The 18,438-nt window shown below is 37.2% G+C and overlaps 1 protein-coding gene across 2 annotated transcripts in view; it reads left to right on the top strand.

Moving 5' to 3' along the window:
* The first annotated feature begins 885 nt into the window (after window positions 1-885).
* baiap2l1b (BAR/IMD domain containing adaptor protein 2 like 1b) overlaps window positions 886-18,438 on the top strand; it is a 45,340-nt gene continuing 27,787 nt past the window's right edge. For both annotated transcript variants that reach the window (XM_053514019.1, XM_053514018.1), the window contains exons 1-3: window positions 886-1,182; window positions 6,037-6,112; window positions 6,407-6,493. In XM_053514019.1, the coding sequence (XP_053369994.1) occupies window positions 1,132-1,182; window positions 6,037-6,112; window positions 6,407-6,493 (214 nt within the window). In that variant the 5' untranslated portion in view covers window positions 886-1,131. The remainder of the gene's footprint in view (window positions 1,183-6,036; window positions 6,113-6,406; window positions 6,494-18,438) is intronic.

Here is an 18,438-nt window from a genome sequence, read left to right as displayed (position 1 = left end):
ACTAAAAGCATCCTTTTGCACACTGCACTTCATGGACATTTTTGGACATTTCTTACACCTGAAAATTATAGTCCATTTATGGAAACTATACATTTGTACACTCATGCACATTTGCACATTTGCACTCACCCTGGACATTTATAGACATTTATAGACATTTATACTTCATTTCACTTTGCATTCTTCTAGTCATTTCATTTCTGCATACTTTCTGGACATTTATATCCATTTCACTGTGCACACTTTGGCACATTTTCCATTTTGCATATTTTTACAGTCATTACTGTGTATATTTAGTTCAGCTAGGTTTTTAAAAAATATATTTTTATATCCCATATTTTATATTTTATATTCTGTTCTTCATATCTGCAGTTTTTCTATATTTTAGAAAGAAGGTCTATACACTTAATTATTTATTTCTATTTCCTAATTTATTTCTATTTCTACTGATAATTTAAATTTCAACGGTCATGAGCGGTCATATAAGCATTTCACTGCATATTGTATTGTGTATGACTGTGTATGTGACTAATAAAATTTTAATTGGAATTTTACATTTGATTTGACCTTACAGTATGTACAGTTACATTTCTGCCTGTATTTACGACCATCATGCACATGTACATAGAAACACTATATATACGGATTACTTGACAGCCAGATATCTATCTATCTATCTATCTATCACCAGGCGTTACTACTCAGAGCAGTACTTGCAGTGCGGCTGTCCACCACCAGAGGGCTTGCTTTCTTCACTGTCGAGTCTAACACGCGCCGATCCCAAACTCAGCCTGACGTCAGGACGCTCTACCTAGCCTTACCTATGTTGACTCCACCCCCCTGCTGCTCCTCCTCCTCCCCCTCCTCACTCACACATGCTCGAGTTTGACAGCACGGCTTTGAAAGTGAACCGAAAACGCCCGGCCGTTTCTCCTTGTTCGTCGTGTGTGTGTGTGTTTTTTCTTTTCATAAGAGTGTGGTATGTGGGAAATCGACTAGATATGAGCACCAGTCTGTAACCGAGGTTTTATTTTGTTTGTTTGTTTTGGGGCGTCGTTTCAATACTAGGTTAGAAAAGTTTGTAAAAAATTTTGTGGTTGTTGCACGCGCGAAGTCCCGAAGAAGCCAAACATGTCGCGAGACCCTGACGAGGTGAATAAACTGACTGAGAGCACGTACAAGGTAAGCGCGCGCGGAGTCTCCTCTCCTCTCCTCACTGGTTAATCTTACAGGTAGTGTGGAGGAATATTATATCCTGAGCACTCAATCTCATTTATGCATTTACTGGCCTCTTACCGAGCATATGTAGGTCGTTGTGGAATTACAGGACATTGGAGTGATTTTGGAGGTAATCATAAAATCCCTTTTTTAGAACACAGAAGGAATGTAAGTTAAACATTTGTTGGGTATCTGCCCTTGTGTCGTACTTTAGTACTTTGCTCAGAGCTATGATTAACCATGGCTTTAAGTGTGGCACACCTTAATATGCAATAAGCAAGAAGGAATGACATAAGGGTCAAAGCTCACCTGGATATTTCACACCATGAAAATCAGTTACAACAAAACTACAAAATACCTGTCTGGGGAGACATTTCAAGTTATATACTGTATATACAATATACACTTCAACAGTATACCCTTAAAAAAATCTTATGTAGTATTATGATTCCTCTAAAAATGTTGCAAACTTCATGTGAGGGGCATATATTTTTCACGTTGTAGTGTGTAAACTTTTTTTTTTTTGGCCCACGTGTATACGGCTTAGTGGTTATCACTATGGCCTCGCACCTAAAGCGTCATGGTTCGATTCCCGCCTGGAGTTTGCATGTTCTCGCCATTTTTGGTGGGTTTCCTCCAAGTACACCTGTTTCCTCCCACAGTCCAAAGACATGAAGATTAGCCTAACTAATTGCTCATAGTGTGTATGAATGACGTTCAAGCGTCAAGCTGATAACCCAACCCATTAAGTAGCTGCCAAAGACATGACGGATGTATTTCCAGGTTGGGGAGTATCCGTCGCCCGGTATGCCAGATGCACGTGGACAGACCAATTATACACTTTGACCACAAAAGCCTGCTTTCCACACTATCCAGAACTGGGAAAGAAAAGTACCTTTAGATTATGAGTCTTACTTTGGCAGTAGAATGTCTAATTTTTTTATATAAAGTTCCCAGACTTTTCAGAAATGGAAATCATATACGGTATATTTATGTATGTATGTATGCATTTGTGTGTGTATATCTGAATATAGCTAAATCTGTACTTGCAGTAACTTAGAATCTTACAGAAACTGCTTTTGCATGTGCATTTATTAAATACCCACTATTATCTGCTGTTGCAAGACAAAAGGAATATAACTTTCAAAACATGATTATAAATATCTAGTTGTATTCAAGTCAGAAAATAAAATGTGTAATAACTGGCCAGTGGTCAGCGAGTTTAGTATAAAACTTATTAGTGACTTAAAATGGAAATACAGATATAGATCTATCTATCTATCTATCTATCTAAATACTTTATACGTGTGTGATACAGATCAATCTATCTATCTATCTATCTATCTATATATATATATATATATATATATATATATATATATATACTATATACTATATATATATATATATATATAGGTGTGTGTGTGTGTACACATATATAGATAGATACTGTAGATCTGTATTTGTATGTCCACATATCGACATTTCCAAGTCTGGAAACATTATAGGTGCAAGCGTAAAAGTTATGTAAATTAGTTATTCTACTGCTAAAATAAGACTCATTGTCTAAATGTACCTCATTTGTTCTTTCCCAGTTCTATAAAGTATGGAAATGAACATCTCAGTAATATTGAATAAGAGTCAAAGTGAAGTCTCAAGTCTACTAAGCCTCTGAGCTCATCCTTTCATAGTTGTGAAAAGTCTGGCTACATAAAATTTACATACTACAAACTCCAAAATAATTATAAATAAACTATAAATCATTTAAATCAAAAAACATTTCAGAAACATTATGGATTGTCTGTTATCAAAGCAACACTGAACAAACTAAGTTTCCAAAGTCATCTATCCACAGTTTTGGAAAGTCTGGATACAGATTTTTAAAGGAACTTTAGTCCCCGATCTAAAACGGGAATGGAAATTACAGAAAGGTTTTGGAGTATGTTGTGGTCAAAATAAGAGCTTGCTATAGGCTAAATATAAATCCGTTCTGGAAAGTCAGGAAACACATGAACTTTAGGTCTTATATATAAGGAAATACAACTATTCTGGAAAAATGATGGATATTGTGCTGTCAGCAGTAAGCTTTTCTTCAGACATACCCTTATTTTGGTTTTTCCCTGTACTGAATTAGATTTTTACCTATCCTGTTGTTTTTGACAATCCAGTTAATGATCTGCTGAGGAAAACTGAACAAAAAATGTATAATTATGGAACTACAGCTAGAAGGGAAACAGCATATTTATATAGAGTGAATGCTATACAAGCTTGCTATCTACTCAGCATACAAACGCTGAAAAGAAATGTCTCCCGTCTTATCAGCATACAAACAAGCAGGACCGAAATATCAACTCCTGTTTCCGTCTGCCATCGCCCTGACCTTACTGCTGGCACAAACTTAAAAATGTTTTCTTAGGGGGAGGTGACAATTTTACAAGGTCTTGCTTCCACACCCTGCCCATGAGTACGTCATAGCCATTCTCAGACAGCTGTGTAACTTACTCTATTTCCACGAAGTAGGTTGATACCTGGTAGGGTGTTGACAGCAATTATAGGGCCGCTTACATGAATACGTAGTTAGAAACCACATGCTGGTTTAAATGCTGAATTTTTATTCCCTTTAACTCGATGTGGACGGAAGATTAAGTTCTCTTATATAAATAACTGTTTATTTTTCCATTTATATGCACATTTAGAGTTCATTAGTATAATGTTGTTTGCCGCCCGGTATGCACTGTACCATATATTTAGTTTTAATTGTGTACATCGTTTTAGCTTACACCATGTTTCAATCAGCCTTGACACACTGAATGCACTTGCAAACTTTCTGATCACGCTGCACGTTTGTGCAACCAGGCGCAATGAGTTTGCACACTGTGCATTTAATAGAGCCCCTAACAGGGTGGTTCATGGACATTTCCTGTTTTACTCAGTAAGGTGAAATTTTATACAACAGGATATCTGAAGCTTATAAAAACATAAAAGAATGAATCTTACCAGTTTTACTCTGTACAAAAACCAGGGAAAATCAGCTCATGGACCTGCTCACACTGCAAGACAGTCAACCCAAATTTCTGACATGCCAGAAATCAATCCAATCGTTCGGGAGCCAGATCGTTGGCGGTTTGAGTGATTGATCAGGCACAGATCCCTGCTTAAACTGCACTTCAAAAATACAACTGATTGAGCTTAAATTCGAATTTTTTTAAACAGTAAATCAGATGCGACTGGTTTGGGGCTAAAATCAGCCAAATCCGTATAGCTTCTGCCCAGTCCTGGACAAATAAAATAGATCACATCCTCAGGGTACATTAGAAAAATAACCAAAGATAATGCAAAACCTTTTCATTCGCAATATTAAATTAGGCTATCAAGTCTTATAGTATTCTTGCGATTTCTTTAACCTCTGTATAGAGCTTTGAGAAATAGAGATTTGACATTTTGTACCACAAGCATATTTTATACCTGAGCCATAAAATGTATGTGTATAAAAATTTTTAAGAAAATGTTCTATTGGTGTGCAGTACTTATTGGCTATTTATAAATTGCTTAATTACTCTTACTTTCCCTACTTTAAATTTTTTTTTAAAGTCATGACACCACCATACCCTTTGATCCAAATTTGACTGTTTTTTAAAGTAGTACATACTTATTATATCATACAGGCTTTCCATTTAATTTTACTTGAGGATTTGATCATTGTTTACAAACAATATGCTAGAGCATGTAGGTTTAGTGTCACTGTAGGGGAGGAAGCATGGTGATGCATTTGTGTACATTTTAAAGTACTTGTATTTGGCTCCTTTTAGATGTTCATGTGGATGAGCTTTCACTCTTTTTTTTTTTTATTTATTGGACTTGGTTAAAACCTTTATATATGTAGGTGTTCTCTGGTCAAGTACAGTACAGTATGAGCATTGTTTATGCGCTGTTCACTGGTTGATTAAGTTATGAATAATTCTACTTTAGCTAATTCTCTACAAACTCAGTTATGGATTTATAAGCTTGAGAATATTGTAATATTCTAATATAGTATGAAATTGTCGTATTGTAATGTAATATGTGAAACTATGTGTTTTGCTGCATATTCATGCAATTCCCAACAAGTATTGTCATTTATATTTCATAAATTTACTTAGCTGCTTGAGAACTCTCTGACCAGTGTGTAACATTACTGCAGACATGCACAAGCAATTATTCATGATTACCATCTTTTTATGTACTGCCAGTTTTTGAATGCTGTGTGTACATTTTTTCTTTTAAACTTGAAGAAATTAGTTTAAGTCTTAAGTTAGAAATATGCCTTAGTAAACTGAGAGCTGTATAGTTAGTGGGAAAATCGAGAGCTGAATCTGTACTTGCCGTAACTTACAGTTTTAGAGGAACTGCTTTTGCATGTGCTTTTATAAAAAGTCAGACTAGGGTCTGCTTTTGCAAAATGAAAAATTAGACAAAAGAAGCATAATTAAAAAAAGAAATATTATAAAAGTCTAGTTGTATTCCAATTAAAAATTATCAACCATTAAGGCTTGCAAATGTCATTGTGTTCTTACACCATGACTCCTTGCAGTGTTTAATTCTAAACATACTTGTTAGTCACTTTATTCTTGGGTTCACAATTTTTTATCATAGCTTACAGTGGGTTGATGACATCACGTCTTTTATGTTTTGTATGCCTGGTTGTATTTTGGTCATAAACAAATTAACTGGCGTTAAAAACCCAATTTAAAAGGCATTAACCAGATGCTACTGATTACATCAGGCTTAGACTTCACACATTTACTATTGCCAAGTGCTTATTTGCAATGTTTTCTTCAGAATGTTATGGAACAGTTTAACCCGGGGCTGAAGAACCTTATCAACCTTGGAAAGAGCTACGAGAAAGCTGTCATGGGTAAGCCCAACTCTCCGCTGAATTTTTAGTATTGAATGTCATTGGTGTATTTATAGTTTAGCTTAATTATAAATTCAGGATTTTAATAATACCTTGTAGTGTTTCTTGATAACATCTAGTTGAGTACAGACATTTACATCCCCTATGGTTTTTATTCATTTGTATACCATTTTAGAATATGATACTTCAATTGTTTAAGACATAAAGCAATTAAGTACAGTTCGGGTTGTATTTCTTTATGTCTGTCTGTCTGTGCATGTTTAATTGATGGTATGTGTGTTTACTCTGTTATAGCCATGACCCTAGCTGGAAAGATGTACTTTGAAGCTGTGGGTAAAATCGGGGAGAACGCTGCAGTATCGCCAGTGTCGAGAGAATTAGGTGAGTGTCGGACAAGCTGTATCTTAAGGGACGTGTGGGTGTGTCCCAGCTCTCAGCCACAGGATAATGCTGATAAGCAGATTGTTTCCATTCCATTGTGAAAGCATTTCACACAGTACACTGTACAGCATGCCAAATACTAAATGGAAGGTTAGCATCAAGAGATGATGTCATACTGGATGCATGAGATGATGTCATACTGGACCTCCAGGTTTGCTTGAGGCCATCTATTTAGTGACCTAAACCTCAAAAGATTTAATGTAAAGCTAGACATTGTAATTGAAAAATAGATGAAAATTGATTATCGGTGTCCCATATTAAAACTGGTTAATCATACTTAAAAATATATAAAAAAAAAAAAAAAAAACATGACACCACCATACTGACACACCCCTTTGATCCAAATTTTATTGTTTGTAAAGTAGTACAGGCTTATCATATCATATAGGCTTTCCTTTTAATTTTACTTGAGTAAACTTTGTTTACAGACAATATGCTAGAGCATGCAGGTTTAGTGTCAGTGCAGGGAAAGAAGCATGGCGATTTATTTGTGTACATTTTAAAGCACCTGTATTTGTTTGAGTTGTGTAATAGGAGAAGGATTTACAGAGAGGATGTGGGCTTGGTATGCAGGTCATAAGGAGCAAACTGTGGGTCATGTGTGATTTGTAAAATTCATCTTATGCTGTGACTTTTACTAAGTAGTGCAGGTCTGCTATTGTCTACGACCAGATTTGCTATTGAGTAGTACATTATGAGGTTTACCAGTAATATGCAACATATAACTTGAAGTACTCACCCTACAGTATGTACATTAGAACGCTTTTCTGTAAAAGTTTAACATTTTCCTCAAGTTGAGTTCTAGGTTTACTCAAAGGAGCATTTCTCCCAGGCGCTTGCATCAGACTACATGAAAGAACAGTGCTGTAGGGTATTATAATCAGGAAATATCACCATCCATTTGGATTCAGTGCTTGTTTTTGCAAATGTTTTGCTCCTAAATTATGGTGCTATTTTAATTAGTTTGAGTGGTAAGGTTGTTTAGTTAATGTGGGTTCCCTTCTGTACAGGTTGCAACTGACAATGTTAATGTGGCTGAATATGTCTGAGACTGTGCCAACACTGACATAATAGCAGATGGCACATATTACAATTGTTTTATCTGATCCAAAATGACTGCACCTTCTTCATTCCCTATTGCATAAGGGCTGCCATGCTTGGAAAAACACAAAAGCCAAAATGTTCACTTAACCAACATGACGAGGTTTCTTTGGCGGAGATCCTAGTTGTCCTCTTTTGTATAAATTAGCTAATGGATCTTCATGAGAGCCCAGAGTTACTGAGATGGGCAGAAATCTGTCATCATTCTGTCTCCAGAGATCAGATCCAGGTCTTTCCTCTTAAACTCCTAAATCTGTGGAGATTGTTTAGTTTCGAACATGGCAACAGTCCGCTCCTTTGTAATAGGTTGGTGTGTTGCAAGTCATCTGTGGTTGTCTTAAAGTATTATAAACTGGGATTCACTCGAGAGTCTTCTAAAAACCCAGACTTATGTATGACCTGTACATGAGCCTTTGATATCTTCTGCTGTTTGTCACTAATATAAAACTGTAATTTATATTATGTTTAAAAAAGGTTTTTGAGTTTACTATAATTGATTTTCTTTTTGTTAATACTTGTGTATAAGGCACAGGATGTTTGGGGATATAAAACCTCTACTCTTTCTGATTTCTGTTGCTCTCATGACTCAAGGCAGCATCGCTGTGATATATTGCTAAAAACTTTGTGCATAGACGCATATTACATTAATGTAGAATACGTGTGTGTGTGTGTGTGTGTGTGTGTGTGTGTGTGTGTGTGTGTGTGTGTGTGTATATGTATATATATATATATATATATATACACACTCTGACCAGCCAGGTGAAGTGAATAACATTGATTATTACTTAACATTGGCACCTGGAATTGGGTAGGCCATATTAGGCAACAGGTGAACATATTGACCCTGAATTTAATGCGTAAAGATTCGAGTGATTTTAAAAAGGGCCAAATTGTGATGGTCAGATGACTGAGTCAGAGTTTTTCCTGCAGTAATTCCAAACCTGCGGGTCTTGTGGGCTGTTCCCAGGCTTTGGTCGTAAGGTCATACCAAAAGTGAAGGAAGGAAAACTGGTGAACCGGGGACAGGGTCATGTGCTCACTCATACACATGGGCAGTATAGTCTGATCCAATGTAAGCTGCACCCTTAATCTGATCCAATAGAAGAGCTACAATGTAGCTTAAATTGCTGAAAAAGGTAATACTGGTTCTAATAGATTGACTGTGAGTATCAGTACACACAGTACATCTCAGATTGTTGTGTATGGGGCTGTTGTCTATGAGACTTGGCATCCAAATCCAGTCACAATCCAGTCAAACATCTGAAGGATCTACTGGGAAAAAATGTCCAATCCTTGGAGGCCCCACTTCACAACTTACAGGACTTAAAGGATCTACTGCTGATGGCTTGGTGCCAGACACCACAGCACACATTCAGAGGTCTTGTGGTTACCATGATTTGACTGGGCATGGCTGATTTGGCAGCAAAAGTGGGACCTGCTTAATATAAGATAAATGGTCACAATGTTATGACTTATTGGTGTATAAGGTGTATTGTACATATAAGCTGATTATTTTTTTCCTAATAACTTTCACATAAAAGTGAATTGAGAAATATGGATTGGAGAATGTTGAGTAAATTGGAACAACATTAAATTCTAAACAGGAATATGTTTGAGTGTTTATCTGCCTTTAATAAAGCAGTAATCTTAGTGAGGTCCTGTTAAGATCTGGGAGTAATACCATTTCTGTTTGTACTGCTATACTGTATCTTATAGTATGGTGTAAACAACTTACGCTAATCACAATAACCTCTGCTGCGTAGGTGCCCTCTGCCCTTCGCTATAAGAAAAATAGCGTTCTGTTCTGCATTTTGAATCCTACTTACTAAACACTCGAATGTAAATGTTTTCTTTAAAAAATTAAGAAAAATTTGAAGGAAAAGCAGTCTTTAAATATGCTAAACATGTGAAATGTGGACGAAGTTCTTGTGCAAAAGGCAAAAAAGTGTTTTGAAAATGAGATCATCTAAAGATCTGGCAACAGTTAAAAAGGAAAGAAATGTCAGAAATAGTGGGCTTAGTGTACGTATGTTATGGACCAATAAGGAAATGAATATTGCACCAGATGATAAAGATGATAAAGTTAGACATACAAGTTTGTTTGTTTGAAGAAATATTAATACTGTAACCTGTATTACTTGAAAATGTGTAAATATACACCAAAGACAGTGATAATAGATGAGATAATGTAGCAAAGCAATATGTGGATGTGGGTGTGAGTATCCTTACTACTGTGCTGACTGATCAACAGCCCTTAATCAGTGAGTGAGGCGACGGGGGAAGAGGACGCTGTGTTATGTCGTAAGTGAAAATACAGCTGCACATTTAGCAGCTGTGATTTTCATTCATGCTTTTGCTGCCTTTTGGTTTTGGATTTAAAAAATCTTACAAGTGATGTATTTAATCCAAAATGAATTAGTCCTGTTAAATAAGTGCTGCAAGTACATCTGAGTATACAGTGGTATCTCTGTCTATAGTGGAGTGTAGTGTCTCCGGATGAGACATCTCCACAGTGATCAAACCCTCTGCATTCAGACAGCAATTAAATTAACGTGGGATGAGTGAGCTCCTATGGGGTAGTTGTTGTTTTTTTCCCCCAGATGTTTTTGTTCACATGCTGGGTCACATGTGATTTTAATTGCAGCTGTAGCAGGAATATAAAAGGTTTTATGTGAACATACAGGGGTTGGACAATGAAACTGAAACACCTGGTTTTAGACCATAATAATTCATTATTATGGTGTAGGGCCTCCTTTTGCAGCCAATATAGCATCAATTCGTCTTCACTTCATGTTCATCAAATCACTCTATCACCAGTCTTCCTGTATGCATTGGTGCATTATCATTCTGATACCCGGCACCACCTTCAGGACACAATGTTTGAATCATTGGGTGCACATGGTCCTCCAGAATGGTTTGGTAGTCCTTGTCAGTGCTGCACTCATCTAGCACAAGTATTGGGCCTAGGGAATGCCATGATATTGCAGCCCAAACCTTCACTGATCCACCCCCATGCTGGGCATGCAACAGTCTGAGTGGTACTGTACGCTTCTTTGGGGCTTCTCCACACTGTAACTCTCCTGGGTGTGGGAAAGACAGTGAAGGTGGACTCATCAGAGAACAATACACGTTTCACATTGTCCACAGCCAAAGATTTTCTGTAGAGCTCCCAATGAACAGTTTTGGTGGAAACAGGAGAGATGAGGTGCACATTTAATTCTGCAGTGAGTTGGGCAGCTGTGGTTTTATGTTTTTTGGATACAATCCCGGCCAGCATCCACACATCCCTTTCAGACAGCTTCCTGTTGCGTGCACAGTTACTCCTGTTTGATGTGGTTCATCCTTCTTGGTGGTATGCTGACATTACCCTGGATACCGTGGCTCTTGATACATCACAAAGACTTGCTGTCTCGGTCACAAACGCGCCAGCAAGACGCGCACCAACAGTTTGACCTCTTTTGTCACCCATAATGTTGTGTGCATTTCAATATTTTAAGCAAAACTGTGCTATTACTTTAATAATTATACCTTCACACTCTTATTGGTGGAATGTGCAATTAAAAAAGATTGGCCACTAGGCTGGTCAAATTTAGCCATGAAACCTGAAAGCCATGTGATCTTAACACATTATCCTACTAATGGGCTCCCATTGTACAAACCAACACAAGTTTCATATGAGTACATCCCATACCAAAACTCTCCAAAAGCTATCTGTCATGATTTGGAAAGTGTTTCATATTAATATGAATATGCACGCTAGGGAACTAAGTATGGTGAGCATCAGTGATAAGAGCTGAGCTGGCCTCTGTCTGTCTGCAGAATCACATACCACTGCAGAGTTCATCACAAAACAGTAGCAAATTAAGTCTGTAATTTCTCTCTGGGAGGAAGGAGATAAACCATAGACAATCAGGCCAGAAAAAAAATTACAGAGTAGACTCTGCATAAAAAAGAATTAAATCACAATAGGACATGTGAACATTATTTGTTAAAGAAGAATTAAAATGTGTTTTCTTAACTCTGAGGAAGTTCCTGTAGTGGTTAGAGACTAGTTTTTAGTTTGTCTCATAATATATAGCTGTCAGTTCTCTCAACTACTAAGCATTTTTCTCAAAATGTCCCTTGTTGTTAATTATAGGAAAAGGACTTCATTATTCGTAGTTTAAATATAAAGTTTTAGAATTTTTAATCTAAAAACAAAGTACAGAAAATGCACAATGTACTTCCTTCATGTGATTTCACGGTTTATTTGTTTATGTCTAACTCAAATACTGTTCTATACTGTACACTACGTATTGTATATTATGGATTTGTGACAGCCTAAGTGACACAAACGTTACTCTGATAAAAATGCCTGAAATGTTGAAGTGTATGGATTTTTTTTCTTAGTAAAGTGCCCATTTTTATTTTTATTTTTAGTGGATGATGAACTAAGACCATCGTGTCGTCCTGTTAATGTTTGTTCTTTCTTTCATAGTATGTTAATAAGTGCTCAATAATAATGAAATGCATTTGAATAATTCTATTTGGCTGGCATGCTACAGTACCACGGCCTTTAAGGAGACAAAACAAACAGCTCATAAGCCTCTATTGTATGGAAACCCAGTCTGCCCTCCCTCCATGACCTTGTCTTCTGCAAACACTAACGTTGGAGAACGTCCGCTAACACAATGCACACTGTATTGGCCGGAGATAAGAGCAGAAATGTGCTCCTGTGTGCCCAGATAACCATTGAATAAAAGACTTTAGACTTCATGTCACTCGATGGAATATCATGACTCCTGGCTTTTCTTGCGAGGCGAAACTGGAGCTCCTGTGACGTGGCATGAAGTTGATACCAGATAGCCTTGAGAGTCATGGGCAAAATGACGACACGGTGCACCTCCCACCATCTCTGCAATGCAGAATCAGAGGGGCAGGAAACATTATTTACATATCCACCTAAGCTGTGTTGACCAGTCCAACAAAACAAACTTCCCTTTATGCTGATGTAAGGAATAAGAGACTCTCCTTTATAGCCTGTTCATGTACTGTTCTTTGCTGATTTATCTTGGGATCCTGGAATCCTGTCCCACTTCCTTGCTGCAGTCATTATGCATGTACAGTATGTTTCCATCAAAGTGTGTGGCAGATCAGATAGTGCTGCAATCTTCTGTGGAATGTAATCAGATGTGGGGCTTTACAGCAGAATTGCATGCTCTATGAGTGCTAGGTGAAAGCATACACACTAATACATTCACTTCATTTCTTGCCCCTGTGCATTCCTTATGGTTGGACTCGGTTTTCACTAATGTTCAGGAAGCTTACCAAAAATCCCTCATTGCAGAAAGTGAGCATTTGTTGAGCAAGTTTCTTTGGAAGAATAGGGAGGTGTTACTCTGATGCATCATAATGATGCATGACTTAGCCTGGTGTTGTTGTTGTTGTGTCATTGTTGTCATAGCGATGGAAAACAGCACAATGGAAGATTGCTGGCATTAATTTCGGCACCGTCATTCTGCTCAGATCCCTAATTCAATTACCATTTTTTGATAGCTCAAGGTACCCAAGGTACTGACAAACTGTCGCCTTGCACCTCCAGGGATTCGAATGTTGCCCCCTGTCTGTGTGCATGGAGTGTGCATGTTTTCCTCCTGCTTTGTAGGTTTTCCTCTGGGTATTCTGATCCGTATACTGTAGGCAGATTTATGCCTTTAAATCACCTGTATAAGTGCGTGTATGCCCTTGCCCTGCAAGTTAAATGGCATTGTATTCAGGGTGTCCCTGGAAGCCCAATTTTTAAGTGGTCAGCTGTGGACCAGGATGTTAATCCATTTTAAGTAATCCATCTTCTCACATGCTTGGTTGACGTATTGCATAACGAATGATGTGATATTAGGTCAATGTCGCAGGTCCTGGCAAATAAGTGAATTTTTCTTTCACTGCAAAATGCTCACTGCACTTTACACGGGAGTGCGACTAAAATGTGAAAACGTTGAGGAATTGAAAGGCTTTTACTTTACCAACATGGGCTTTTACTTTAACCACAGGGTTTGTCACGCACACACACATGCACTCATACATACACACGCACTCATACACACACACACACACACAAAGTGCCTGTCTTCTTATGCATTCATATCAGAGAAAAGTTTGGAATATAAGATTATACGATATAAGATAAAATAAGACATTTTAGGGCAATATACTACCATGTATTACATATTTTGGGAATATTGAATAGATAAAAAAATTATATATATATTAATTTATTTATTTATTTTTATCTATTCAATATTCCCAAAATATGACACACACACACACATTTTTTTTTATTATTACCTTTTTTAATTTTATAGTAAAAATAGTTATATTTGCATCTATGTTTCTCCTCAATTAAGATGTTGACAGATAAGCTTAGAGGTGTTAAAGTGACCTTAGTCTCTTCTGTGTGGTATAAATACAGGCATTTATGTGTTTAGTATTCCTGGTGGAGTTCGAGGAAGGGTGGTATGCATTTAAGTGGGGACAAATGAAGTGGACAACTCCGGAAACAGGAACTGCATCTGGAATAGAATTTTTCTAGACATGGAAAAAATTTTTAACAAGTACATTTTGAAAATTTTTTGGACTCTAAAGTACAATAATGTTGTGTTGGTTTCCATAAAAATAAGGGGCTCTGAAACACCAATTTAGAAATAATATTAAAACTCAAAACACAAGTTTTGAAGGAAAAGTAATGCAGTCTTTTGTATCTTTTAAGGTTCTGTTGTATGATGATGTTTGAGAATTAGAATGGCGCATGATTATATTGTGAATGCGCTGAGACTAAAATCATTTGATTATTTGCATGCGCTTTTCCTGCGGAGGGTTAACGTTATGGATCAATTCCCTTGAACTAGCAGAAGCATTGATATTATTTCCCCTCCTCCCCTTTTGTGCTTATATATAACATGGAACATGGTTTATGACAATAGACAACATGTCTGTCAGGAGTTGTTGCTCGGGAGACAAGATAACAAAATTGTTCATGTTGTCTTGATAAGATAAGATAAGATAAGCCTTTATTAGTCCCGAAAAAAAAAAATCTCCAGTGTCTGCATATTTGTACAAATACAATAAAAAAAAATTAAAAGAGAGAAATAAAATACAATATAAACAGAATTAAAAATATATATATAAAAAACTACAGAACTACCTTCTGTACAGAAAGGTGCTAAATTGTCTCTTTTGTGTAATGTTCATTTATGTTATTGCACCCAGGATTTATATCGCACATAATATTTAATATTGCACATAGAGTAGTAATGATATTGCACACCGGATATATATAAATATTGAAATCAACTATTGATTTTCATAATATTGCATAATGAGTGGGTTTGCATGTGATATTGTTATTGTGATAATATTGCACAATGTATCAGGGCATGATAAAGTTCTAATGATTAATTCTGTCGTGACAGCTCCTGAATGAAGACGGAAGAGTTATAGAGTTCAATTGCCACTGGTGTAAATGACATCCTGTGGCGTTCAGTTTTAGACTTTGGTGGTCCCAGTCTGTGGCTGAACGTGCTCCTGTATGACTTCAGTGACTTGTGTAGGGGATGTGATGTATCGTCCATGATACTGAGAAGTTTCTTCAGCATCATCCTCTAAGATACCCTAACTAGAGACTCCAGCTTCACTCCAATGACAGAGCCCACTTTTCTGATGAGCTTGTTAAGTCTGTGGTCTCAGCAGAGAAGATAATGCTGGAGACCACAGAATGGTAGAACATCTGAAACATGGTTCTGCATACATTAAAGGACCTGAGAAAGTACAGGCGACTCTGACCTTTTTTGTACAAAGCATCAGTGTTCTTTGACCAGTCCAGTTTATTGTCAGTGTGAACACCCAGGTATTTGTAGCTGTCCAGATGGCATATTCTATCTACTTTAACAATCACATTGGTACGAGTGAATCACAGGTGTTTGTGAGCTCATGTAAGCAGAAGAGGGGAGATAACTGATCAGGAATATCGCAATAGCAGCATTCGAAAGAATGTTATTGTGTAGCTTTCACCTGTCTTAGAGGAAGCACTCGCTAGCCTTTATATTCTGGAATAGGTTGTTGTATGATGAGGGAGATTAGAGTAGTGGGTGGGAATTGGCAGGTGATTAAATTAGAGAAAAAACATTGGGGTTAATAACATTTAAAATTAATAAATAAATAAATAAAATCTTTATAAAGCAGTAAGACATACACACCGTGATTAATATACTGTATTAGTGCTGGTGTCTAATGATCTGGCGATCTGTATGGGAACTCAATGTTTATTCTTCTTGTGTGTATTTTGGATACTGAAGCTGATTCTGACGCACGTACAGTAGTGTTTACTGTGGGGAAGCAGCATAACAAGGAACTGACAAAGAAAATAGCAGAAGCATATGCCAATCCTCACCTTGTAGGAATATACAGTACATGTCTATATTTATTTTTAACTCAAAACAGGCCCCGCAATAAAAAATAGGTTTTGTTTTTGACCTTCTTTCTTTGTGCGCTATCGTGGTACCCACACACCACACGGGTCATTTGTATACTGTAGCACTAAAAGGAGTGGCGGCCATCATCTCTACATAGACACTGACACGAAAAAAAAAACACACGCATGTACGCACATACTCTCTCGCTCTCTCTTTCCGTATGCCACAATGAAAGCTTTTACCTGCCTGTTCTGGTGACCTTTAGTCTCTCGTGTTGTTTAAACGGTGCAAAGCAGAGCAGACTGTTGGACAGCAGTGAAAACACACCCAGCGGGGATGAGCCAATCTGATAGACCAGCTGTGTTTAACATGACCGCAGGGTCACATTTCGTACAGCTGCGTTGGTCTAGATCGAGCTCAAACGCCATGTATTAGTCTATGATCTAGTACAAACTTGATGTTAAGAACAGGTTATATGCGTACCTAAATAAAACAAACATCTCCAGGTGAACATACACCTGGAGAGCAGAGTTCCCTTCAAGGTGTGTTCATGCAAGTGACATGTAAATGGTATTGGTATGGTCACGGTGATCATAATGTAGTGGTCGCAGCATCAAACTCAACATCTGTGATGTTATACGTCAGACAGGTTTGTTTCTTCAAATGCATAAGCAAGTAAAATTAAAGGAAAAATGCTTTGCAGTAATTTATATGGCACTTGCAATAGACTGGTTTTGAGTCTCCTTACAGCTCCAGGGTCTCAGTTCAATCCTGAGCTCAGGTTACTGTCAGTGTGGAGTTTCACATGCTCTCTCAATGTCCCATCCACCAGAAAGGTGGCTTGACTACACCAAATTGCCCCTAGGTGTGAAAGAGTGTGTGAGTGCTCGGTATGTGTGCGTGGCGCTTTGTCCAAGCTGTATTCTCATGTAATTTAGTAATGTACATTTAATACATTTTATTTATAATGCACTTAATATTTAAAGCAAATCTCAAAGTGCAACAAATTAATTTGACCCGAAAGCTCTGATAAAAAGCTATGTTTAAAGACCAGATTTGAACAGTCTGTGGCGTCCTCAGATACTCAGGGAGAGCATTAGAAGGTTTCAAAAGATGTACTGATGCAGAGCGGAGGTTGCGCGTGGACGTATGTAAGGTAATAAGTTCTTTGAGGTAAGGAGGGGCATCCCCATAAATACACTTGTGGTAAAGAAAGGGCAACCTTGTAATCAATTCTGAATGAGACGTGTAGTATGCATGTAGTCCCATGTCTGGAGTTTACAGGATAGGCGAACGCATGGAATGAAAATGAGTGAAATTACTTGACTGGTCACATTTTTCATTTTTGTTGTTTTAATCTAAATGATCTGTGTTAATGGCCTTTAATTTTAAAGCCAATAAATTATTATATTTAAGTATAAATAAAAATAAAATGTTTTAGTGGTAATTTTTAAGACTAAATGTTTATAAAAATGTGTGTACCTCAACATGTGCAGTTACTAGGGGTGTAACAATATGGCATATTGTACACTTTCATATGAGATTTAAACTGAATCAAGCTTACAGTCCTAACTGCTAAAAACAGCTTCTTTTTTTCTTTTAAATCAGAAAGTGGATACTTGGGGTTCCCTGAAGCACACTGTTTTTCATGAGTCATTATACTAGCTTTGGAAAAGCAGCATTGTGTCAAAATCAGACAAATGTGATTACAGTACGTCAGCGCTCTAAACAAATAAAAGATGCAAATCGTTGCACATGCAAAGCAAAAAAACTTCGCCATCCAGACAGCCTTTACTCTGAGCTAGACGTCAGGATTCGAATATGTATCTATGCCTACAGAGAGCTGTATGCCATGAAATCAGAATAGGTAGCCCCATGCTTCAGGCTAAAGTTGGAGAGATAGAGAGATAATGTTTAAGCAATATCACACGAGAGGAAGTGTTCATATGATATTCAGCACAACAGCATGACCTCAAGTAGTTTTATACACAGTTTGACAAACAACAGAGTATGATTTTTTTTGTTTGTTTATTTAACTGCTTATTTTGCTTCCCCAAAACACATTATTCTGTGCCTGGTGAAATTAACTAACCATGACTGGCAGAGCTAGCGACTGACCGTTTGGTAAACGTAGTTTTAAATACTTACCGGTACTTTATATATACAGTGAAACCTTGTATTGCGAGTAATGCGGTTTGCGAGTGTTCTGCAAGATAAGCAAAGATTTTTAATAAATATTGACTTAAAAAAATTAACAAGTATTATGCAAGCGCTTCTTGTTTTGACGCCGAGTGTCACGTGATCACAACTGAGCCAACATTTTTTCTCTCTCTTGCG

Source organism: Clarias gariepinus, chromosome 16, assembly GCF_024256425.1.
Source record: "Clarias gariepinus isolate MV-2021 ecotype Netherlands chromosome 16, CGAR_prim_01v2, whole genome shotgun sequence".
Lineage (NCBI taxonomy): Eukaryota > Metazoa > Chordata > Actinopteri > Siluriformes > Clariidae > Clarias > Clarias gariepinus.
The sequence above is the reverse complement of the archived record's forward strand: the minus strand, read 5'-3'. Positions and strand labels throughout refer to the sequence as shown.